Below are 27445 nucleotides of genomic sequence, written 5' to 3' on the forward strand. Positions count from 1 at the left end.
GTTTTGCCTGACCGTGTGGTCATCCAGGACAAAGACAAGGATTCAAGGATCTTTAATTGTCATTCACATTACATTTACATGCAGTGGAACGAAATTTCGATTCTCAGGTCCCGGTAGAGCCCATGTAAACAATTCAAATATATATAATAAATATAAAAATATGAAGAAAATATAAAAAGATAAGTAAGAAATATAAAAATATAAGTAAGAAGGCAAATAAAAAAGGTAATAAGGGCACATAACGTGACAATGATTTGAGTTGGAGATAAGGAGATGAAACGAGAACTCTGAATCTCCTCTTTGAGTGTTGCTATTAGGGCTGGGCGGTATTGGTTTTGTGATTACCGTCATACTCCGGCTACAGCGGCAGAACGGCCGGCCTGCCTGCCTGCTTGCCTGCCTCACGTACCTCCCTCACTACGTGATGGCGGTGGCCTGCCCGACCGCCCCAAACCCAGGCCCCCGCTGCCTTCACCTGTCTTAAACACTGAAAATAAAACAAGAATAAATAAAACAAAAGAGGGAGACATTTTTCTATTTAATTTTATCACAGAGTTGCAGGCTTTAAACCCTGTGTGGGTATGGACCCTGGCAGAGTCGTAGGGGTCACATGTGAGCTCTTAGTTTCAGAATCGTTAAGGTCACAATGTGAGTCGTTAATCCTTTTGTTGTCCCTCTCCCCTCTCAGGGAGACTGAACACTGAACGTACAATAAATAAATAAAAGTCAAAGAGAGAGGAATATTTCTATTTCATTTTATATATCTATTTATTCATTCATTTATTTTTTTATTTTTTTTATTAGTTTTCTCTTCACTGAAAATAAAACATGAAAAAAATAAAAGTCAGAGAGAGAGAGAGAGAGAGAGATCTTTCTAATTCATTTTATGTATCCATCCATCCATCTATTTATTTTTTTAATTATTATTTTTCTCCCCCTCCACTCTCTGGAAGTGGCCGACCTCCCGTCGCCCTCTCCCATGTTGAACACTGATAATAAAGCATGGGGGCAAAAAATAAATCTATTTTATTTTTATTAATTTATTTTATTTTTGTGTATGCGATGTGTTGCAAAAGGGTCTGGGTTAGTACAGACAATATCTAGTTGCATGCAAAACTCTGTGTAAAGCATTAGCAAACGAACATCACTTAGCTTTGGTGAGGCCAGTTAACCTAACTGCAAACAATCACAACGGTACAGCATTAAATCACAATCAACTATGCCCAGTTGTTACGTTACCAATCCTTGAATGTAGGTAAGAGTTGCTTTGTGGCATGCTGCTTTTGTTAGCCAGCAGTTGAAGGCCGGAAAGAACTGTGATTCCAGATGCAATCTTTGCTGTGTCCTTGGTTCCAAAGGTGCAGAGCCAAGGAGTCCGGTCACTCAGTATCCTTGCAGAGTTAGAGGTCTGGTGCTAACTCGACTTGGTTCTCCTTGTTGTTGGAAAGTTAGTTGCAAACCTTTGTTTGGCACACTAACTTTTCTGGTCTTCGGGTTCTGTGTTTGCTGGGAGCAGGCCATATTGAGAGCACAGGTGCAGCCCCTGCTGTGAGCATGCAGAGGTGAGAGAACATGAGAAAGGTGAAGCAGGTCCTCCTGCCTATGTCCTACCTCTGTCGAGGTCCAGGAGAAAAGAGCAAGGGAGTCAGAGCAAGGGCCCCCTTCAGAGATTCAGTGTAAGAGAGTGATGGAGAGTTGAAGTTTCTCCTTAAGCTGGCTTGGTGACATCATAGGGCCACATGTCACTGTGACAATAGTGCCCAGTCAAGTTTGAAAACTGCGTCCGTGGAACCAGACTCTCACTTAAGTGTGACCATGAGGCATCCTGTGGACATGAGTACCAAATGGCTGTCCTTTGTTTGATGAACAAAGAACATGAAGTCTCAGCCACCATTTCAGACGGCAAGACTCGGAGGGAAAGCCTTCACATGTCCCGTTCAGATCTGTACAAATGACAAATCATCTATGGTCCAGTGAATCCCAACACCTTGAAGTATGACTGCAGCATTAGGCAGACAGTGTGTGGATTAAATCAGTTGTTTTGCTCTTTGCTCTTTCTATGCCTTAAATCTTCCACTTGAAAGGGAGATCTTTCCTTATGGGACACCACTTCATGCAAATCAGTGTGGCCGACGCGCAGGCATACGTCACGCATAGTAGATGTGCAGGCATACGCCATGCGTAGTAGCGACGCAAGATACTGGTAGTCATTCAGGTTTGAAAATGCAGGCTTCAGTGCTTGTGTTGCGGCGTGTGCTATGTTTATTCTTCTCTGTCTGATGAATCAACGGAGAAGAAATGCTGAAAACAGGAGGCACCTACGACGTCTTCTAGTTCTGATCGATTTTGTTCAAGTTGATTTGTTTAAATATTTTGACGCTGTGTTCAATTGAGTTGCTGATGAGTTTACGGGTGTGGGTATTGGGACAGGCCCTTGGTGTTATGTTGCAGGTTTCCACCTTCTTGCATCCATACACATTCTGCAGTGTACAATATCTGTATAGTATTGCTCATTGTGGCTTAGGGCAGACACACCTTCACCTCAACCTTGTCTAATGGAGCACACACTATCTCATGTAAGATAACTGATAGTACACTTTGCTGCTGTGAGCTGCTGTTGTACTGTCAGAATCATAGTCAACAGCGCTGGTTGACCACAAAAGGCTAATTGCCTGTACAAAGCCAAAGCCCAGCTTCTAAATGATATTATTATCAATGGAAATAATAATTGAATTTAGACTTTTGTTTAAAACTGGACTTTATCATTGTCCGAAACACTCAGGGTGTTTTACTGTATGTGTAAATGCAGATGCACGTGAGCTCATGTATGTGTTCTAAAGAGTAAGTTGTAACAATGAACATAAGGTACCTTGACAATGCTGATGGGTTTCCTGGAGAGGTGGAAGCTGGTGTAAAGCAGAAAGGTGAGGATGAATGTGAGAGCTCTGTACCTGCAGAGAGGAAACATAAGAGCAGCACTGAGGTCTGACGGACTAGAGAACAAAATCAAACACCCCCTTGAAATGACACCTGCATGTTCAGTTTCAGCTTGACGTAAGAAGGAGAAAGGACACAGCTCACACTTATCTTTTTATATATCTTTTTTACGAGCTTCATTGCCAACAAGACATGCTTTAATTGCAGCACACATATTTGCAGATATCACTTCACAAAGATTACTCTTATCTCAAAAGTAGCAATCAACGCAATCCACAGCAGTCAAAGAAAGCAGATGGTATTAAGAGATATTTGTGTAACATTAACAGATACTCAAATGTGTGTGGCTGTCATTTCGCATCTTCTGGTTCTATTATGTAAAAAGCAAATAAATAAAACATGTAATTCCAGCCAGAATGAGTGTGTTGCAACTGATGCGACCTTCCACATGTTCCTGACGGATTACAACATGTCAGACGACAGGGCAAAGTAGAGATGTGCCACATCATCTCGTTCATGATAATACTGGTATATAGTTTTAGTATCATAGGAAAAAATTATATTGTGATACTTGCGATATTTAGTATTGTTAAAATTGACGTCATACTGTTAGGCACGGCAACAACTAGCATGGCTGAAAGCAAAATTATTACCAACTCCATGGCTGTTCCAAAAACAGGTGCAGCTTCAGTGGTGTGGAATAAACTGTGGCGTCATTAGGTCTGGGCGTCCTGCATGTTTTATAACTGGCCCAGACTTCTCAGACTCTTTTAGCGAGTTACTGCTCAGACGGAACTCATTCAGCGGCTTGGCCGACAGCAGCACAGCGTCCCTCCCTCTCCTCTCTCACCATGCACACAAGGGAGTCGGTATCATTTTGTCATAAACCTCTAGTAGGATAAACCTACGTGTCACTCGTGACTCAACAAAAAAGTGCATATATGTTATTGTGCAATAGTTATAGCATAGCAGGCTGTCACAGGTTACAGCGTGATGATTAGGGGAGAAATGGCAAAGCATAAAAGTCCAGGTGGGGAAAAAAACAACTCAATCATTTAGGATTTTGCTAAAGGAGATGGAAATCACCTGTTGGTTTATATAAACAGATCCCTGGATACTTTTTTGCTGTATTTAAGAGCTATTTAAATGCGTAATTTGTGGTAGATTTTATTTTGTTGTACTTTTAATATTGTAAATAGAATCTGAATCTCACTCTGTGTTACTACTGTTGTTTACAAACTGAAGAAATGAGAGATCATTCTTGCTTATTTTTTACAGAATATTTGAAGGCAAACTATTAGGTTGACATTGTCAACCTAATAGTATTGTATCATTTGTTTTGTTGCAATTATTTGTTCTTAAATTAATAATATATATATATATTTTTTGTACTAATTGGTCATATTGTCAAGACTATCATTATCACGAAAAAAACCCCTGAAATATCTTGATATTATTTTAGGGCCATATCACCCATCCCTGGGGCAAAGTGTTGTGCTTTGCCCTAGACATAAAGAATAAGCTGTTTGACACATGGCCGAGGTCTGAATGACATGTTATATATGTGACGAGAGAATTATCTTGCAGACATGTTCACTGTAAAAGAGAGATACCGACTTATCAGAATGTCTGAAGCAGCTGAGTTACAAAGCTGTCCACGTTAAGCCATAGGGATAAAGAGTCGATACAGGTTTAGGAGGTCTACTGCTGAAGTCTGGAGTCACAGTAGCACCACCTGATTAATTTTATTCATAAAGCCCAATATCACAAATCACAATTTGCCTCAGAGGGCTTTACAGCATACAACATCCCTCTGTCCTTTGGACCTTCACAGCGGATAAGGAAAAAAAAACTAACAGAGCCTTTTGTATTTGTGACAAAGCCAAACACATTTTAACATTTATCACTTGTCAATGTTCTTCTACAATTTATTTTATTCATACAGTACAGGATATCCTGTAACCTGAATGTGTACTTTTGCAACTCAAATTGGGTTTGTTTGCCATTGTGGGGTGTGTGTGTGTGTGTGTGTGTGCGTGTGTGCATGTGTGTATTCAGTGGTAATGACGTGCTGCACAGTAATCATCAGTTGGCTGGGAGGCAAACAGTTGAGCCTGAGCCAGAACTGCGCCTGTCATCTATCTTGTAGTTCACACATTAGGCTGTTTTTCAGGCTGTGCAGCAAACACTGGAGATGGACCGAAGTGTAGTTTGAAAAGAGCAACTAGACACAGCAACAGCTGGATGGCATGCTGTGAGCCTGTTTCAGTGTGTGCCAGTGTGTGTCTATAGCAGGCTGACCACAAATAACAGCTAGACAGCTGGCAAGGCAGCGCTCTAACCCAGCTGTCAATGGTCTGATAAGACAGTTAAGTAAATGATGTACTATGGACATTAATGTCAGGACCAAAGAGAGTACAGTAGAATATATCTATACCATCATCATAAGGGTGAAAATTTGTCTTCAACTCATTAAACACAAAAAGCAAACATTGTTAATTAATGTATATCACTTAACAGATTCTTTCTTTGGTCTTTAAAATGTTTGATAATTGTGAAAATGTCAATCAGGTGAAATGAAATTCAGTTTACTATCATAGAGGAGGAAAGAAACCAGAAAATATTTACAGTTAAATAAGCTGGATTTAGCGAATTTTGACTTTTTTTCTTTACAATTACTCAAACCAATCAATTAATTATCAAATTAGTTGACCATTAATTTAATAGTTGACAACTAATGGATTAAAGCTCTGAGACCTACCGGCCACCAGCAATCCCAGCCGACACTCCTTTCTTTAAGAGGCTATAGTGGCCTGAGTTTTAAAGCTAGAGTGATGATACTGGTGTCATACAGGTGCAGCCAATTCAAATTTCTGTTTGGTCTGTGGTGGAGCCATGACTGATCCGTGACAGGTCCCTGTCGTCACCTGGCTGGGCTCGTAGCTCTAATGAGATCCCCCACGATGACGTAGAGAATACGGGGCCAACTGGATATGCCCCTAAGTTTAATTTGTAGAAACCAGTTGCATTGGTCTGTCTATACACCAGGAGGAGCAGTGAGTGTGGAAGCTGAAGCCGTTTACTGCGCCTGGGGTTTCCATCCACCTATTTTTATTCGCATTTTCAAAAAATGCGAAAAAAAACTTGGATGGAAACGCCAGAAATTCGAAAAAACGCCGAAAATTCACACAAAAAAATTACGCTTGGAGGGGGTGGATTTGTCAGCGTATCGTTAAAAGGAAAATGCAACTTTTTGCTACGGAAACAGGTTTTGCGAATAAACGATGACGCACCGGCACACAGATCCTCAAATGTGGCCCTTAACATACGGAAATGTTTCAGCCAGAGTTCGTGAGTGAAATGCTGCTGGACAACTACTTCCCAAAAGTCCTTCACACGCCTACGTTCCCATACACACGGAGAACTACGCGGTGGTCTCCTTCCAGCTATTTCCAACAGTACTCTTAACATTAAAGTTCTTCTTTGTCGTCTCTTCTTCAAGATGGTTAGGTACGCTGTGAACGCTGACAAAATGCTAACCAGAGTTCTCCCAAGAGCCGACAGGTTTATCAGGAATCTGTCCATGGTCAGTTGTTGAGTATCAGTTGAGTGTGTTGTTGTTTACAGTGGGCATAAGACGCTCTCTTATGACGTCATCTCATGGCGCACTCTTCTTCTACGGGGGTGTTTTATTTTGTTCATTTTTCACAAGAAGCGCCACCTACTGTTCTTCCTTTTTTGTGATCAATTTTTTATTGTTTTTTTCATTTTATAAAACAGATGTGGCACACAATGATTAAACCAAAATAACAACATAATAAACAGTAATAAACATAAAAAAAGGTATGATCATATAGGAAGACTAGCTCTGCTTTAAGGCACAGCTAATGGGGATCCTTATAAATACAAACAAAAATAAACAAAAAACAATAGCAAAAAGACAGTAACAATAGTAATAGGGAGTACCACATCCCCTACCCTAAACCCACCCACCCACAGGACCCAAAGAAGAACCAGTGTTGGCTACAATAATAATTTTAAAGTGGTGATGGCATCATCCCAACATAAAATGTTGTCGGGTTTGGCCAAATGCAAATTGGCTGCCCAACGCTCCATGATGGCTATATCTATGAAGTCTAACAACCATTTCTTTAAAGATAACAAATGGGGAGGTTTCCATCTGCATGCTATCAGCCTTTTAGCAGCAGTAAGGACAGCCAGCAAAAGGCGTTTAAGTTTAACAGGTAGATCCAAGTTGGAAGAGTCATTAAGTAATAAGATAGAAGGCAAATAAGGAATCTGCTTTGACAATATTATGGACAGCACACTACAAACTTTCTATCAGAAATCTGCAACACCTGGGCACTCACAAACCATGTGGAAAAAAGTGCCTAAGCTCTTTTGAGAACACAGGGTACAATTAGGAGAGGGCAAGGCTTTAAATTTGAACAAAATGTGTGGAGTGAACTAGGACCTGTGTATGAACTTGTAATGAATAATTCAGTGATTAGGGTTTCTGAAAGATAAAGACAAGTTTTGCCAGATCAAGTGCCAGTCCAGAATATTGTCATCAGATGGGAGGTCCTGCTTCCAAACTCTGTCAAGGGAAAGTGGCTTAATTGGTGCCTGTATCAAGATGGCATAAACCACAGAAACTAAACCCTTACTCCCAATCAGTGCCTTATGTAAAGCATGCAAACCTAATGTAACATCCCAGGGCACCCTATACGTGCGCATTGCTGTGCGCAGCTGAAGATAAAAGAAGAAGGAGGAACCAGGTAGATTAAATAGATTGTGAATATCTGTGAATGAGCGGAGACCTTCAGCCCCAAAGATATCAGCAAGTGTAAATATACCGTTATTTGCCCAGCTGGAAAAATAAATAGGACGCCCTCCCAGCTGGAGACAAGGGTTCCAAAATATGGCTGACTGAAGGTACCAATTGGGAGTCACATTGCAAAAATTTTCAACAGCGCTCCAGGTCAATCAATCAATTCAATCAATTTTATTTATAAAGCCCAATATCACAAATCACAATTTGCCTCACAGGGCTTTACAGCATACGACATCCCTCTGTCCTTAAGACCGTCACAGCGGATAAGGAAAAACTCCCCCCAAAAAAAACCCCTTTAACGGGGAAAAAAAACGGTAGAAATCTCAGGAAGAGCAACTGAGGAGGGATCCCTCTTCCAGGACGGACAGACGTGCAATAGATGTCGTACAGAACAGATCAGCATAATAAATTAACAGTAATCCATATGACACAATGAGGCAGAGAGAGAGAGAGAGAGAGAGAGAGAGAGAGAGAAAGAGAGAGAGATGCAGGTAATGACAGTAGCTTACAACAACATTATTGAAAGTAATAATATTATAGTTATAGTTCTGGCTACTGTGGTACAATATGTTGAAAGTATGTATTAATATCTGACAGTATACTTGTGTGACAATAGTCACTAGTGACAGGTGGAGGTAAGCGCTGCGATAATAGACCCAAATTTCAACTTAGATTGTTTAATAGATATATATGAGTATATATCTAAAACGAACAAAAAATATCATTGACTTCTGTTGGATCAGAGCATAATTTACCTGTGGAAGATTTGACTGAAGGTATGTTAGCCAATTGTCCATTGGTTTTGAGTTTCAAAGCCAGTAGATGACTTGGTGGGACACACTATGCAAGTAATCAAGATGCCTAGTCCTATGTATTAGAAAATCAGATTTGTTCCTCAATAATTGATTAAGGTCTTTTATTAGTAAACCTCGCTCAAGGATAAGGTCAGGAGTAACATTCAGAGACATAGAACTCTCTAAAGTTGCAATTCTATTTTCTAGATCTAAAATATGTTGCAGTCTTGGTCTATTTAAATTTGAGGCAAATCCAATTGTTTTGTCCCTTATGAACCCTTTCACAGCTGACCAGAGAACCCTGGGGTCATCAACAGAGGGTCTATTTATCGCTAAAAATTGGTCCAGTTGATCTTTCATTTCCCTTAGGAAAGATTCATTCTGCAATAAAGTGGAATTGAACGGCCAACGGGCCACCCTTCTGGAGCCAGAAGGGATTGCCAGTCTGCCAAATACAGCCCTATGGTCAGAAAGAGACATAGGAAGAAGAGCAAGATCAGAGGCTTTTTCAAATAAATGTTTAGAAATAAAAATGTAATCTATACGGGAAAAAGATCTATGACGCGATGAAAAACAAGAGAACTCCCTTAGAGAGGGATTAGCTGTCCGCCAGACATCTACTACAGCACAGTCCGATGCCCACTTCCTTAATGCAGAGGAAGAAAGACGCTGGTTTGACCCGTCAGCTACACCAGTTCTATCTAATGAGTGCAACCAAACCGCATTAAAGTCACCTCCTATTATTAGACCAAAATCAGATAAATCCAGCATAAGTTTAGTGAGATAATCAAAAAAGCTTCTATCAAATGAGTTAGGGGCATAAACAGAAATAAAAGCTAATTTTTTACCATTCACTAGAGTTTTAAAATAGACTACCCTCAGAGTCCTTCCCAGAACCTAAATTTGTAAACTGAAAACTACGTTTAGCAATAATCGCTACTCTGTTTTTCTTCAAATTTGAGGAGGAAGCTATAACATGATAGAGTTTATCATGAAGTCTGGAGACATCACTTTCCACCTACTGCTCTTTCTGTTGACTCCCAGTAATCGCAAAATAATAACGAATGGAAACGGACATAAATTCGCATTTTCTTTTGCGCATTTTCACAAAATTCGCTCAAAAATGTCGATACATTTGGATGGAAACCCCAGTATTAGTGGGAAAGAGCTTCCTACACAGAGCACATTATCACCATATATATATAATACTATTATTATGGGTATATAAATGTAAGTGTGCTGTTCGATTGCTGTTATACCACCACACTCTGTTTACAGAATGTGCGAAAGACGAGGATTTTTTTTTAACCTCAGCTAAAATGTTGTTTTTCAAAGACTAAACACCAACAAATATGGACTGAAGCAGAATCTTTCATTAGATAAAAACAGCTGGTGAATATTGGAAATTATTACATAGATCTTTTTTTTAATTAATTTTTGGACTGTACAGTGCTGTGCACACACTCTGCCTGCCACTCACAGCACGGCTTCACCTCATTGATCTGTCGCCTTCTGTTTTAACAGATTCATGGAAGCAAAATTTCACAAGATCTGATGCAAGAGGAATTTGCAATAAAATGTTTATTACTATTTATTAACACTAGAACCGGCAAGGGGTTATTTTTACCCCCCTGCCATTTTCAAATGCTTGTAACTTTGTCACAATAAAACTCTTAACATCTATCTAACATATACATAACATAACATAACATCTATCTATCTATCTATCTATGTGTGTGTGTGTGTGTATATATATATATATATATATATATATATATATATACACATATACATACATATATATATACAGTACAGGCCAAAAGTTTGGACACACTTTCTCATTCAATGCGTTTTCTTTATTTTCATGACTATTTACATTGTAGATTCTCACTGAAGGCATCAAAACTATGAATGAACACATGTGGAGTTATGTACTTAACAAAAAAAGGTGAAATAACTGAAAACATGTTTTATATTCTAGTTTCTTCAAAATAGCCACCCTTTGCTCTCATTACTGCTTTGCAGAAGGTTTGAGAAGGTGTGTCCAAACTTTTGGCCTGTACTGTATATATATGTATATCCTACAGGGCTGTCTTGGTTGACACGCCTCTGCAACATTGCGTGGACATCGGGGGCAGTGCCTCTGGAGTGGCAGACCGGGGTGGTGGTCCCCATCTTCAAGAAAGGGGACCAAAGGGTGTGTTGCAACTACAGGGGGATCACACTCCTCAGCCTACCCGGTAAGGTCTACTCCAGGGTGCTGCAGAAGAGGGTCCGGTCGATAGTTGAACCTCAGATTGAGGAGGAGCAATGTTGTTTTCGTCCCGGACGCGGAACCGTGGACCAGCTTTTTACCCTCGCCAGGGTAATGGAGGGGGCATGGGAGTTCGCCCAACCAGTCCACAGGTGTTTCGTAGATTTGGAGAAGGCTTACAACCGTGTCCCCAGGGGCATCCTGTGGGGGGTGCTCCGGGAGTATGGGGTTGGTGGCCCCTTGCTAGGGGCCATCCAGTCCCTGTACCGAAAGAGCGTGAGTCTGGTTCGCGTGGCCGGCAGTAAGTCGGACCTGTTCCCGGTGAGAGCTGGACTCCGCCAGGGCTGCCCTTTGTCACCAGTTCTGTTCATAACTTTCGTGGACAGAATTTCTAGGCGCAGCCGAGTGGTGGAGGGTGTCAGGTTCAGTGACGGGAGGATCTCGTCCCTGCTTTTTGCGGATGACGTGGTCCTCCTAGCTCCATCGAACAGTGACCTCCAGCTCTTGCTGGGACAGTTCGCAGCTGAGTGTGAAGCGGCTGGAATGAGAATCAGCACCTCCAAGTCTGAGGCCATGGTCCTCAGCCGGAAAAGGGTGGATTGCCCACTCCAGGTCGGGGGGGAGGTCCTGCCTCAGGTGGAGGAGTTTAAGTATCTCGGGATCTTGTTCACGACTGAGGGTAGGATGGAGCGGGAGATTGACAGGCGGACTGGGGCTGCATCAGCAGTGATGCAGGCGCTTAACCGGTCCGTTGTGGTGAAAAGGGAGCTTAGCCAGAAAGCTAGGCTCTCGATTTACCGGTCAATCTAAGTTCCAACCCTCACCTATGGTCACGAGCTCTGGGTAGTGACCGAAAGAACGAGATCGCGAGTACAAGCGGCCGAAATGAGTTTCCTCCATAGGGTGGCTGGGCTCAGTCTTACAGATAGGGTGAGGAGCTCGGACATCCGGGAGGGACTCGGAGTAGAGCCGCAGCTCCTCCACATCGAGAGGAGCCAGTTGAGGTGGGTCGGGCATCTGGTAAGGATGCCTTCCAGACGTTCCTCCAGTGTTGGCCAAGCTACTTGGAAAGTGTAGTGAGCTAAGCTACTAGTCATTCTAATATTAAATGAAGCTTCACTACATCAAAGCTATCACCCTCAAAAATGTAGCAAGCTAAGCTACAGCAAAATGAAAGTAACTAGTGCAACTACATCCAAGCTTTTTACTAAATTGAACCAACTTCGTGCCAAGTCAGTGTTATCTTACTGATCAATAAAACTGTCAGTCAAACAGATAGGCAGGTAAAAAAAAGTTAAGTTCAATTGTTTATTGAACAGTGAGCTGCACTAACTCCCAACACAACTCAAACCACAACAGCAAGAATGAAGACCTGCTTCAAACAGTCACAACATGGTCAAAAATGTAATGTAAAAAGTAACTTGTTTTTAGACAATTTTCACTTGTTTCAGGAAGATTTCCCTTGAAATAAGTAGAAAAAAAAATCTGTCAGTGGAGCAAGTTTTTTTTTTGTTGCTTGCAATAAGAAAAAAAAACTTGCTCCATGGGCAGATTTTCCTACTTATTTCAAGTGAAAATTTGCTTGAAACAAGTATTTTTTAAGTGTAAAGAAATTTGTTTTGACTAGAAATGAGGCTAGTAAACACATTTTAGTAAACACATTTTATAGTGAGCAGCATACACATATATGTCCCCTACAAATCCCAACTGTGTTTACAAAGTTTGAATGAACGAGACGGACGCAAAGGAAACGGAGGCTGCGCATTGATCCTTTTTCCTCTGTCTGCAGGAACGAATATAAATCCCATTCATGATGGGGTCAAATGGCTTATGTGCATTATTAACCACAAAACAAGCAAATACTTCATCTTAATGACATACAGTGCCCTCCAAAAGTATTGGAACAGTGAGGCCAATTCCTTTATTTTTGTTGTAGACTGAAAACATTTGGGTTTGACATCAAAAGAGACAAGAGATCAACATTTCAGCTTTTATTTCCAGGTATTTACATCTGGATCTGATACACAACTTAGAAGATAGCATTATTTGTAACGGAACACAAAATTTTTAGGTGACCAAAAGTATTGGAACATATACACTTAAAATAGATTAAAGTGAATAAGAATTAATATCCTTGCAAAGCCTTTGCTTTCAATAACTGCATCAAGCCTGTGACCCATTGACATCACCAAACTTTTGCATTCTTCTTTTGTGATGCTTTTCCAGGCTTTCACCGCAGCCTCTTTCAGTTGTTTGTTTTGGGGGGTTACTCCCTTCAGTCTCCTCTTCAGCAGGTAAAATGCATGCTCTATTGGGTTTAAGTCTGGAGATTGACCTGGCCAGTCTAAAACCTTCCACTTCTTGCCCCTGATGAACTCCTTTGTTGTTTTGGCAGTGTGTTTTGGGTCGTTATCTTGCTGCATGATGAAGGATCTCCCAATCAGTTTGGTTGGATCTTTCTTTAAATTAGCAGACAAAATGTTTCTGTAGACTTCTGAGTTCATTTTGCTGCTGCCATCATGTGTTACATCATCAATGAAGATGAAAGAGCACGTCCCCCCAAGCCATGCAAGCCCAAGCCATGACATTACCTCCACCGTGTTTCACAGATGAGCTTGCATGTTTGGGATCATGAGCAGATCCTTTCTTTCTCCAAACTTTCGCCTCTCCATCACTTTGGAAAAAGTTAATCTTTGTCTCATCAGTCCATAAAACTTTTTCCCAGAATTTTTGAGGCTCATCTTTGTACCTTTTGGCAAATTCCAGCCTGGCCTTCCTATTCTTCTTGCTAATGAGTGGTTTGCATCTTCTGGTGTAGCCTCTGTACTTTTGTTCATGAAGTCTTCTGCGAACAGTAGATTGTGATACCTTCACTCCTGCCCTCTGGATGTTGTTGCTGATGTCACTAACAGTTGTTTTAGGGTCTTTCTTTACAGCTCTCACAATGTTTCTGTCATCAACTACTGATGTTTTCCTTGGTCTACCTGTTCAACGTCTGTTGCTTAGTACACCAGTGGTTTCTTTTTTCTTCAGGACATTCCAAATGGTTGTACTGGCTATGGCCAATGTTTGTGCAATGGCTCTGATTGATTGTCCATCTTCTCTCAGATTCACAATTGCTTCTTTTTCACCCATAGACAGCTCTCTGGTTTTCATGTTGGTTCCACCTCTAAATGCAGTCTGCACAAGCAAAACCTATCGTACCCAATCTGAAACTGAGCTCAGACATTCAGTGCTATTTATTGTTTGAATAATAAATGTAATTGGGACACACCTGGGCAACAAAACACACCTGTCAGTCACATGTTCCAATACTTTTGCTCACATGAAAAATGGGTGGATTCAAACAAAAGGTGCTATCTTCTAAGTTGTGTATCAGATCCAGATGTAAATACCTGGAAATAAAAGCTGAAATGTTGATCTCTTGTCTCTTTTGATGTCAAACCCAAATGTTTTCAGTCTACAACAAAAATAAAGGAATTGGCCTCACTGTTCCAATACTTTTGGAGGGCACTGTATACTTTCAACATATTGTACCACAGTAGCCAGAATTATACTTATATTATTACTTTAATTAATGTTGTTGTACGCTATTAACATTATCGTCTCTCCTGCATCTCTCTCTCTTTCTGTCTCCCCTTCTGTCTCATTGTGTCATACAGATTACCGTTGATGTATTATGTTGATCTGTTCTGTATATCACCTATTGCACGTCTGTCGTCCTGGAAGAGGGATCCCTCCTCAGTTGCTCTTCCTGAGGTTTCTACCATTTTTTTCCCCTGTTAAAGGGAGTTTTTCCTTATCTGCTGCGAGGGTCCTAAGGACAAAGGGATGTTGTATGCTGTAAAGCCCTGTGAGGCAAATTGTAATTTGTGATATTGGGCTTTTTAAATAAAATTGATTGATTGAGTGATTGATTGATGTCGTCAGTAGTTTGGTTTTCGGAAGCCATCAAAGTTCTACTCCGAAGTCATGGGTTCACTGCCAAAAATGACCTTGCGTTCTATTGACATTGCTTGTTTTATCGACATCTCGACTCTTACGAATAGGCTAATTCACACTGTCTATGTGAGCTGGAGGCCGACAGCGAGAGCCCAAGGTCCCGGTCATCGCTGCTTGCAGCTTTAATTCCTGTATGTTTTTTTTATGTATGTCTTTTTTACGTATTTATTTTAATACTGTACCTGAAGTTATATTTGAGCAAAAAGGAAAATGTTTCTTAACCTGTGTCAAAGTTTTTTTTGTTTGTTTGAGATGATTATTGTTTGTTTGTTTGTTTTTATTCAGTCATCGTCAGCACATGCAACATAGGAACATACACAAATTTCACAACAATACTAATGATTATATACAAAAAAATTGCTAATTAATTATGATGTAATGACTGAAAAGGTATAGGCTGAAGCATAATGCTTGTATTTGCCTATCCTACATAAAATCCTAAATTATGCTACCCACAAAACGTCATTTATAAGAAAAAAGAAAAAAAACTATTCCAATTTATAACTCTCAAAAAAAGCCTTCACAACCATTTGTTTGAAAATCAACAATGAATTACACATTCGCAAATTTAAGTCAGCATCATTCAAAAATCTAACCCAAACAACAGAAATACATCTCCTTTTAATCCCCTTTTTTGCTTTTGGGACAGTAAACTTAGAAACATCTCTTAAATCATATTTTCCCTCCCACACAGAAAAGAATCTTTGTACTGTATCTGGCAGTGACTTTGTTTTTGCTCTGTACATTATTTGCATTATTTTAAAATAAACCAAATCATTGAATTTCAATACATGTGACTTCATGAACAATGGATTTGTGTCATCATAATAACCAGCCTTGTTGATAAGACGAGTAGCTCATTTTTGTAACACAATTATTGAATTGACAACTGTTTTAAAAGTTGATCCCCACAACTTTACACAGTACGACATATATGGAAGTATAAGTGAATTATAAATAATATAGAAGCATTTGTAATTTAATATATCCTTAGATTTATAAAGGATTGCAATTGATTTTGATATTTTACTTTTTATATAATCAATATGTTGTCCCCATGTTAATTTATCATCTATCACTATCCCAAGGAACTTAGTCTCAAAAACTCTTAAATTTTATCATTACAAATTTTTAATTCAATATCCTCATCTCTTTTTGTTCTATTTCCAAAAACTATAAATTTAGTTTTCTTTATATTAAGAGACAATTTATTAACATCAAACCAACATTTTAAAACCTCAAGTTCCCTTTCTACAGTAAACACAAGTTCCCTAAAATGTTTTCCAGAGCAAAATAAAATTGTGTCATCTGCAAAAATTACAAATTTTAATAGACCCGTAACCTTACAAATGTCATTTATATAAAGTAAAAATAATTTTTTTGACCAATCACTGAACCCTGTGGTACCCCACATGTGACCTCCTTAAATCCTGACACAGTTTCATTTATTTGCACACACTGTTTTCTATTTTCCAAATAGCTTTTTAACCAAAAATGAACAATGCCTCTTATTCCATAATTGTTCAATTTTCTCAACAATTTACTGTGATCAATTGTGTCAAACGCCTTCTGTAGATCAATGAAAATACCAAAAGAAAATTTATCATTTTCAACTACCTCTGCCATATCCTCAACCATTTCCATTACTCCATAAGTAGTAGTTATGTTTTTTCTAAATCCATACTGATGATCACTCAATAATTTATTTTTTTCAATGAATACATCTAATTGTTTACAGTGTCTCTAATATTTTTGAAAATTGAGAAGTAGGGATACAGGTCTATAATTGTCCATATAATGTTTATCTCCACTTTTAAATATTGGTATTACCTTTGCTGTTTTCATACCATTTGGGAAAACACCGCGTCGAAGTGATTGGTTACATATGTAGGTCAAAGGTCTAACAACAGAACAAGTAACTTCTTTAATAATTTTCATGTCAATAGAATATATATCAGATGATGTTTTATTTTTTAGTTTTCTTATTGTTTCAATTATGTCAATTTCATTAACCCCACAAAGGAACATAGAATTAATATTGACATCAATGAGGTGATCAAACATGTCTTTTTTGTCGTCTGGCACAAGTATTTTACTGGCCAGTGTACTGCCGACATTCACAAAATAGTCATTGAAATTGTCAACAATGTTGTTTAAATTATCCACTGCAACATCAGATTTGTTCACAAAGTAACTAGGAAAGTCTGATTTGTAATTTCTATTGTAAATTATATGATTAATTACTTTCCAAGTTCTTTGGATATTATTTTTATTGTCCTCTAATATTTTATTGTAGTATTTCTTTCTTGCATTTCTAATTATAGAAGTCAATTTATTTTTATACTGTTATTTTTACTGGTATTTTTCTTCACTTTCACTAGTTCTCAGTTGTAAATATTTCTTATAAAGTGAATTTTTCTTTTTACATGCTTTTTGTAGACTTTTAGTCAACCATGGCTTTCCATTATATTTATTCTCAGTAACCAAGTACTTCCTGACAGGACAGTGTTTATTATATACTTCTAAAAATCCAAACAAAAACGCATCATATGCCTGGTTTGGATCATCAACATATACCTCATCCCAGTTGTAGTTAGCAAGGTCCAACTTCAATGCCTCAATTCTTTCTGGTGTCCTTATTCTCAGAAGTTTATAAGTAGGTTCAGTAAGGCTAACTGAGCCATTAACGTTATAATTATCTAAATTTACAAAAATAGGAAGGTGATCACTAATATCACTTATGAGCAAACCACTTGTCAACTTTTCATGAGCATTTGTAAAAATGTTATCAATTAGTGTAACGCTTTCCTTAGTTATCCTAGTTGGTTTGTCAATAAGTGGCCAAAGCCCAAAACTAAACATTGTGTTACAAAAGTCATTTGTTAATTTATGTTCATTCCATTTCAACAAATCAATATTAAAGTCTCCACAAACAAAAACATTTTTCTTACCACATATTTTCCCCAAAATATCAGATAAGGTATTTGTAAAATTATCTATGCACGAACCAGGTGTTCTGTATATACAACTCAAGAATATACTCTTAAACTTAGCAGAATGAATTTCAATTGTTAAACTCTCCATGATATCATTGACGATTGTGCAATCAATTATCTTACATTGAAATTTTTTTTGTACGTAAAATGCCACACCACCACCTCTTTTATTTATCTGATTTCCAAAATAAATCGGCACCTTTTTCATTTGTTAACCATGTTTCACTTATAGCAATTACTTGAAATGAATGTTTTAATGACTTTAAACAGTCTTTAATTTGAACAAAATTTTTATAAAGGCTTCTGCTATTTAAATGTATTACTGAAAATCCATGCAAATTAAGATTTCTAAACTGGCTTTCAGAATAATACTTAGAATTTAATTCATGATCATAAAGATTAGCCTCAGAATCAATATCATTTTCAAAACTAATTGCTTGTATTCAGATGGATTTGAAAAACTTAATTTTGACTCCACATATTTTTTCTTACCAAAGTTTCCATCCACTAAAAAATTTTCATTATCAGAAGTTTTGCTCTCTGTTTCATCAAATGGAAAGAGTAAATCACTATCTATCATAAAAATAAAAAATAAAATAATTAAATGCCATTGAAAAAGAAATTAATTCTCTGTCATAGGTTTTAGACACAATCAGTTTCAGTGCCGGTGCCTGTTCTGACTTGACCAAAACCGAGCTAAAGATGCAGTTTCTTTGACCTACATTCGATGCCATCACTCTACATCTGTGCAGTTTATTGCCATGGTGGATGTCTCCTCTGTACACATGGTCACTTGTATTGCTCCAGATCTTGCAAGTCCCGCACCACAAACACCTTGGCTTGTTCTGGTGGCCCATTAAGTTTAATATACACTTTTTCATTTCTTGTCTATGTAGCTTGAATCTTGTTTTGTTTTCTGAGCATTCGACCATTTCTAGCAATTTCTGCATTTTTCTTTGTTAAGTGCTCATTCACATATACTCCAGTGCCTTTAAGGTTTTTTGATTGTTTCAGCACATCAATCTTGTGCTTTCAATTTGTAAACCGAACAACAATAGTAGGTTTAGTCTTGTTATCCCTGCGTGGGAGGACATGACATGCTGCTATTTGTTGTGCTTCCATGTGAATGTTCTTACTGTTGTATCTTGATTAAAATGTTCTAATGAAGGAAAGACAGAAAATATTGCAATATCTTGGGTGCTGTAAAGTGGTTTGAAAAAACATGAAATCAGAATCGTCCAAAATCGGAATTGGCCGTCCAAATACTCTGCAAATCGGAAATTGGTATCGGCCCAAAAAATTGTAATCGGTGCAAGTCTAATAAATAGTGTATTGTTATGTTATTATATGAAGCGTCTGTCGCGCAAAATAATATAACTTTAGTTTATGAAGAGATAAGACGGAGCCCTCTCCTCTCTCACAAGTGTGTGAATTGACCTGGATATGAAGCGTCTGTAGCGCCAAATTTAGTTTAGTTTAGTTTAGTTTATTAAATTTATTTGTAACAGGGGCAGTGCACAAAGTACATTAAGCTTGCTAGGAAAAAAGATGTTTTGTACCAGATTTAGCTTCTAGCTACTTTCCATCTGTAGTCCCTATAATAATATAACAGTAGTTACTACAGAGCTAAGACAAAAAATTAAAAAACAGCAGCAGTGGTCATATTTCAGCAGTGGCAGTGCGCTGCTGCATATAGGGGAACCACTGAATGAGATGGTGGTTTCACTGAACAAATGCCTATTTTCAGCACATTTTATGCTGTTGCATTCAAAGCAATATCATAATTCTCACCAAGTAGAGCTACTGAAGTCATCTGGTGGAAAATAATACATCCTTAAAAAAAATATATAAATCGCAATATATATCACTGGGGGCAAAAAAAAATTGCAATGCCAATTTTTCCCAATATCGTGCAGCCACAACATGCTGAAGCATTTGTTGTCGTGTAATGTAGGTAAGACGTAGGTGAAAACAAATGCTGTACAAATATTCTTTCATTTGTTCCATTTTAGATGATAGCGGTGGACCAATGTCATATTTGTTTACTTACACAAGCACTTATCTCTTGTTTAGAATAGAAACTCAATAAAATTTGTATTGCTGACACCGAAAACCTGTAAGGTCTACTCTTTCTACACAGAAAATTCACAGGAGGAATCGATAAGCAGAATCGATAATGGCATTGATATCAAAAATCCTATCAATTCCCATCCCTAGGCACAAGTCACACCTGTGTAGTAATAGACTTTTTTCACAGTGGACAATCTGACAAGTCATAGTAGGAACAGCACAGGTGTATTTACTAACATGAATGACAGCTACAATCCACTTAGGGGAGGCCCTGGTATTGTGTTGGCACACTAGAATAGCTTACAGGGACACTTAATAAAAGCCATCATTTATGTTATCAATTCAACTTGTGCTTTTCCTGCTATGACATGTCAAAATGCCTGCTGTGAAGAAGGCCCATGATGCTGTTTCATTGACAATTTGACATGTAATGGCCGTCAGGTGCAGGGGTCGCATTAACCGGATATTCTCGGTCATTGACCGTTTTTTTACAACAATGACCGGAAAATCTGAAGGCCATCGGTCATTTGACCAGTTGCAATTACCACCCTTGCCCACTTGGCGGCGGAGTGAACAGTCAGTGGTTTAAGTGGCTGCCGTTTTCACACTGCAGAGAAAAAGTCATTCATCTGCTTCATGTAGCGTTGTTAACATAACGGCCTGGACACACCAGAAGCGTTAGTGCCGCAGAAGTCCTGCGAGTATACTCGCAGGTGCTTGACTGTCCACACAGGAAGCGCATTTCTCCTGCGCTCTCCGCGCCGGTTAAACATCGACTCCACTCATCTGCTCCCGTCAGTACTCGTTTTTTCACTTCAACAGGTCATTTTAAACATGGGTAAGTCCATATTTTAATCGTTTTTTATAATGTAATAAGTTAATGACAATTTGTCATTGCATGTCCATGTTTTGAGCGTGTTGGATTAACACTGAATGAATAGGGCATGTTGTTCTGACCATTTTATTTATGTAGTTATGTCTGTAGGCTTGGTGACACAAAATTAAAATTGTAATGAAGTGATTAGGGTATTGAAAAATGTGTTCGGTTATGCACTGTTGTGTTATTTTAAATTATAAACATGGTATTCACTCACGTTCCTCAGTGCATGCTGTTGTTATTTTATTTTGAAAATTGGCCGGATTCTCTCGTCTTTTCTGTGTCCGACTTCCTGTTTGGTACGATCCGCTCTATCCAGTTTGAGAGAAGCGCTCGCGGCTTGCGTGTAGACCAGACGCCGAACTGAAGCACTGCGGTGTGTGGACGTCTGTTTATCTTTTCGTTCATGTCCTTATTAATGCACACTTGATAACTTGCTTGTTGGATTTATTAAAAACGAACTAATGAAAACTAAATGTCTTTGACTATCTTTATTATCATTTAAAAACGAAAATTAAAATGACCAGTAAAAATAGATTATGACCGGATTTTTACAACCCTGTTGGTTAAAATGACCTGCGACGAAAAAGTCTAGCGCAACTTCTGGTCAGGTGGATAGATTTTCATGGAAAAGGAGAAGCGCTCACTGTCACAGATTTCAACAAACTTTTGACCAACATTTGCATAAACAGGTCAATTCCACATGCAATGCCCTAGTGCTGTAAATACTAACTAAACCAAATTAATCTGCACAGAAATGTCTAAATACATAATCTCTTAATAAAGTGTCACACATTTAGATAGACTGATTGTCCATGACAGAAAGAATTGGCAAACAATTCACACTTTCAAACTGGTTTCACATTGATGAACTGAAAAGTACACACACAAACACAAACACACACAATCCACAGTCAGGTTCAGACTCACCACTGGTCCCTGTCGAAGGCCACTAGCAGGCGGATCCCAGGAGGAACAGTGGCCATGTTCGAATGCAAATTTTGACTATCACAGTGACACGCAGCTGATGGTGGCTCACACTGAGAAGGCTGATGGGGTACACACAGACATGGCAGTGCTGCCTCGGCTCATCTCCATCTTAGAGGAAACTGCTGGGAGATCGGCAACAAGAGGACACATGGCTGACACTGTGTGCCTGAGCTGGATGGAAAAATCAGGAGTCTGAGAAGATGAAAAGAGAGGAATGGGAGTGAAGAAAAGCAGCAGTAAAGAAAGGAAAAAAGAAAAAGAATGTTCAGCAAGGAGAAAGGGTATAATTTAAGAGATAAATAAGGAGAAGGGGAGGTGGAGAATAGAGTTGGGCGGTATCCATGGGGGGCAGAGCATTCAGCCGCTCTGCTCCCCAACTCTGGAATTCACTCCCCCCGACCTCCGAAACATTGATTCACTCCCACACTTTAAATCCAGGCTGAAAACTCACCTGTTCAGGCTTTCCTACTCTCTGAGTGGGTAAGCCTGAACAGATGTTTTGTTTATGTTTGTTTTGTTTGCTTTTTAAACTGATATTTGTTTGTTTGTTTGTTGTTAAATGTTGAATTATCTTGTACTTAGTATTTTATTGTATTTTAATCTGTATTTTACTCTGTAAGGCAACCTTGAGTGTCATGAAAGGCGCCCAGACATAAAATGTATTATTATTATTATTATTATTATCATTATTATTATTATTATTATTATTATCATTATCATTATCCTAATTGTGTTACTGTTAAATCTTCCCCACATTTTCCCGGGGTATATGGTATTACCATGACTAATTAAAAATCACTCTGAAGGGCTCACAGGGAGTGGCCAAAATGTCGGCTTGCACCTATACTGTTCAGAAACAGAATTGCAAACATTACATAGGCCTAAGAATACTGAAAATAACACCAAAACATATACAACATTAACAACTTTTATTAATAAATATTTAACCAAACAGAATGAAATACCAATAAATTGTCTGTGGGCTACAGTCCACTTCTAGTACAATAATCGACATAAATCTGTTAAATTAAAACACAGCTCTATAGCATCCAATACTTATAGGCTTATAGGCTTCAAATAATAAAAAAGTAACAATAAAATATAGCCGCGAGCGGCAATCTGCGGGTTCTAAGCTGTTCCGCCCCAAACCAGCCACCGTGACCCTCACCACCCACCGTGACCCTCATCTGCCGTAGTGCAAGACGTTCCCCACTCTGTCCCTGAAAGCTCCAAGCAATACATACTCTTTCCAAGTCACACATTTCTTGAAATCGGGTTTTCAGCTAGCCTACATGCTAATAACATTTGTGGTATACTTTCACATAGAGACTCCATTTGAACATCAAAACATAAATTGAAATTTTACCTATTGATGCGTATTTCAAAGTTTCAATAGGTATTTTAATGTTTACCTTAAGTATACCTCAAAGCCACTTCTCTGTTTTCCCACTATCCTCTTGCTCCACCCTTCTTCACATATTTCAACAAGTCACAGTCTGCCAGCCTCTCCCTGTTCTCTACCAATCCGTCATTAGCTGTCAAATTTCTCTCTCTGCTGTCATCCAGCTGTCATTTCAGCAAAACTCCCAGCCCACCTCCACCCCTGCACCACCTCCATCAAGATACAGACTGTCTTAATCTGGATCTTCAACCCAGAAGTTCCCTCATCCGGTGACCTCAAGATTCCCTACCTTCCCCAGTGTCTAGGCCGGGGGGTGGGGGTAACTTCTTCAGTTGCAAGTTTCTCATCCACAGATCAGTTTACTCAGCTGGTCTCCTCCCCATGGTCTAAGTGGCAAATTATCAAACCATTCTAAATATATTCACGTGACCTCAAAAGTCACATAACTATAGCAACATGTGCACATGCAGGCTTTTTTATTCAAACATGACATAATAGCTTCATTTGCATGAAGTGGTATTATGTGGTAGTGAGGGTCCGTGTACCTTTTGATAGTTTCATATTTTGTTTTCAAAATAAAACGGATTTACGGAAATACGGCCGTTTTCCCGTTATTCCGTTTTGAGACACAAAACGAAATAACGGAAGTGCTTCTGTTTTCCCGTTTTCTCTTTCAAAACCAAATTACGGAAAAACCAAATTGAAACGAGACCCAGATGCATTAGCTAGGTACAAATAGGATAGGCCCAGTACTCTATGTCATTGTTTTCTCTCTGCTCAATTCCTACAACATTGCTTTTTGTGTTTATCTTTCTTAACCCCACCTGAACAACCACTAGTCTATAAAAATGTTATGTAATGTTTTATGTTTCCAAATCAAATGAAATCAAAATGATAGTAGGCCTATTTACCATATTGTTCAACCAGGTGAAGTTCCAAAAACATAGGCTAATCTGTGGCATTTTACTAAATCTAAAATAGGCCTACATGTGCCGCCCTCTTCAAGGGTAAAAAATGTCCTGACATCATGTTTGTTTCACTTATGTTGTAGGATGGGAAGTCATCAAATATTAGCAAAACTCACAGAGTGAGAGAGACCTGCAATGTCTGTTTGTCAGTCTGTCAGACTGTCCTGGCCATAATAGTATTAAACTTAAAATCTGCACCATATCATTAATGATTAACAAGACTGAGTAACTACATTGGAGTTGGAACCCAGGATCAACTGTGTGAACATACAAGGAGTTATACATGTAAGCAGAAAGGAGAGTGGAGAGAAACATGATGTAAAGAGAAAGCTTGGGTAAATGACATGCAGTAATCATTTCGTCCATCGCTGCTTACTTGGGTGACATGCATAAGATTTGTCTACTTCTCATGAGAATTGTGTCATATAACACACGCGGCCTGCGTCTAGGACACAATGCAGCGGATAAGGCACGGCGACTTGTTGCTGACAAACTCCTTGAGGAAACTGACATTCTTTGTCTACAAGAAACTTTTCTTGCTAAACAGGACCTGGACAAGCTTAACTCTGTTCATAGTAACTTCCATGGGGTGGGGGAGTCAACCACAGATTTGAGCTTGGGGTTGGTTCAAGGCAGAATACCTGGAGGTGTGGCCATTATGTGGCATAAAAAATATGACCCTCTGATCAGTGTGATTAGATTGAGAGTAGACTGGTGTGTTGCAATAAAAGTTTCTTATAATGGTAATGTTCTTATCATTTTGAATGTTTACACACCTTATGAATGTTCCAGTAACGAGGACCAATATCTTCAAAAGCTTGCTTTTATTGGCTCTTTTATTGAGGAAAATGAATGTACCCGTATTTATGTAATGGGTGATTTGAATGCAGATATCTCTGATAGGAAGTCTGTGTTTGGCCGATACCTAGTTGAATTTTGTCATGATAATAAGCTCTTGTTAACAAGTAAGATCCATTTGCCAACAGATAGCTATACATATGTCAGTGAGGCTTGGAATACAACATCCTGGCTAGATCATTGTGTAAGCACAGCTGATGCCCATGAATGTGTGGATAAAGTTGAGATTTTGTATGGGTTTGCAACAATGGACCACATGCCTGTCTCCATTATGCTCAATGTAGAAAACCTACCTACAATGACCACGGATGATAATCAGGTTAATCATGGTGGGAAAATTGAGTGGGCTAAACTCTCAGAGAACGACCTGCTACATTATCATGACTTGACTGAGAAGACCATAGGTAACACTGAAATTCCATATGATGCTATAATGTGTGATAATTTCAACTGTGGTATGCCAAATCAGAAAGAAGAGCTACAGTGCCCTCCAGAAGTATTGGAACAGTCAGTCCAATTCGTTTACTTTTGTTGTAGACTGAAAACATTTGGGTTTGACATCAAAAGATGAATATGAGACAAGAGATCAACATTTCAGCTTTTATTTCCAGGTATTTACATCTGGATCTGATACACAACTTAGAAGATAGCATTATTTGTAATGGAACACAAAATTTTTAGGTGACCAAAAGTATTGGAACATATAAACTTAAAATAGATTAAAGTGAATGAGACTTAATATTTAGTTGCAAATCCTTTGCTTTCAATAACTGCATCAAGCCTGTGACCCACTGACATCACCAAACTTTTGCATTCTTCTTTTGTGATGCTTTTCTAGGCTTTCACCACAGCCTCTTTCAGTTGTTGTTTGTTTTGGGGGGTTACTCCCTTCAGTCTCCTCTTCAGCAGGTAAAATGCATGCTCTATTGGGTTTAAGTCTGGAGACTGACTTGGCCAGTCTAAAACCTTCCACTTCTTGCACCTGATGAACTCCTTTGTTGTTTTGGCAGTGTGTTTTGGTCGTTATCTTGCTGCATGATGAAGGATCTCCCAATCAGTTTGGTTGGATCTTTCTTTAAATTAGCAGACAAAATGTTTCTGTAGACTTCTGAGTTCATTTTGCTGCTGCCATCATGTGTTACATCATCAATGAAGATGAAAGAGTCCGTCCCAGAAGAAGCCATGCAAGCCCAAGCCATGACATTACCTCCACCGTGTTTCACAGATGAGCTTGTATGTTTGGGATCATGAGCAGATCCTTTCTTTCTCCAAACTTTCGCCTTACCATCACTTTGGAAAAAGTTAATCTTTTTCTCATCAGTCCATAAAACTTTTTCCCAGAATTTCTGAGGCTCATCTCTGTACCTTTTGGCAAATTCCAGCCTCCTATTCCTATTCTTCTTGCTAATGAGTGGTTTGCATCTTCTGGTGTAGCCTCTGTACTTTTGTTCATGAAGTCTTCTGCGAACAGTAGATTGTGATACCTTCACTCCTGCCCTCTGGAGGTTGTTGCTGATGTCACTAACAGTTGTTTTAGGGTCTTTCTTTACAGCTCTCACAATGTTTCTGTCATCAACTGCTGATGTTTTCCTTGGTGTACCTGTTCGACGTCTGTTGCTTAGTACACCAGTGGTTTTTTTCTTCTTCAGGACATTCCAAATGGTTGTACTGGCTATGGCCAATGTTTGTGCAATGGCTCTGATTGATTGTCCATCTTCTCTCAGATTCACAATTGCTTCTTTTTCACCCATAGACAGCTCTCTGGTTTTCATGTTGGTTCCACCTCTAAATGCAGTCTGCACAGGCAAAACCTATCGTACCCAATCTGAAACTGAGCTCAGACATCCAGTGCTATTTATTGTTTGAATAATCAATGTAATTGGGAGACACCTGGGCAACAAAACACACCTGTCAGTCACATGTTCCAATACTTTTGCTGTCATGAAAAATGGGTGGGTTCAAACAACAGGTGCTATCTTCTAAGTTGTGTATCAGATCCAGATGTAAATACCTGGAAATAAAAGCTGAAACGTTGATCTCTTGTCCCATATTCATCTTTTGATGTCAAACCCAAATATTTTCAGTCTACAACAAAAATAAAGGAATTGGCCTCACTGTTCCAATACTTTTGGAGGGCACTGTATGTGTAATATATGACAGAATTGTGCAGGGTCTGAATGAGGCTAGTAAACCACTCATTCAGAGAAAAGCAAAGAAGTACAGCTTCAGGCCAGGCTGGAATGAGTATGTGGATGAACTCCACCAGCAAGCCAGAGAAACTTTTAAAAATTGGGTTATCGCTGGTAAATCAAGGCATGGACCTGAGAGTGAAATTAAAAAGAAAGCTGTTGCTAGGTTCAAATATGCAATTGGGAAATTGGCTTTAAACAAATCCTGTGGCTTTCATCTGATCTCTGCAGAGCATTTGAAATTTTCATGAATGAAATTTTCATTTTCAAGAAT

At 38.9% G+C, this 27445-nt stretch overlaps 1 protein-coding gene across 7 annotated transcripts in view; it reads right to left on the bottom strand.

Annotated features, from left to right (window-relative positions):
• slc37a1 (solute carrier family 37 member 1) overlaps positions 1 to 27445 on the bottom strand; it is a 105310-nt gene that overhangs the window by 59583 nt on the left and 18282 nt on the right. For 3 of the 7 annotated variants that reach the window (XM_033617345.2, XM_033617347.2, XM_033617348.2), the window contains exons 2-3: positions 21695 to 21946; positions 2870 to 2951 (exon numbers count right to left, since the gene is read on the bottom strand). In XM_033617345.2, the coding sequence (XP_033473236.1) occupies positions 2870 to 2951; positions 21695 to 21750 (138 nt within the window). In that variant the 5' untranslated portion in view covers positions 21751 to 21946. The remainder of the gene's footprint in view (positions 1 to 2869; positions 2952 to 21694; positions 21947 to 27445) is intronic. The other 4 variants (XM_033617346.2, XM_078174270.1, XM_078174271.1 and 1 more) reach the window with 4 other exon arrangements.

This window comes from Epinephelus lanceolatus, chromosome 14 (assembly GCF_041903045.1).
Source record: "Epinephelus lanceolatus isolate andai-2023 chromosome 14, ASM4190304v1, whole genome shotgun sequence".
Classification (NCBI taxonomy): Eukaryota; Metazoa; Chordata; class Actinopteri; order Perciformes; family Serranidae; genus Epinephelus; species Epinephelus lanceolatus.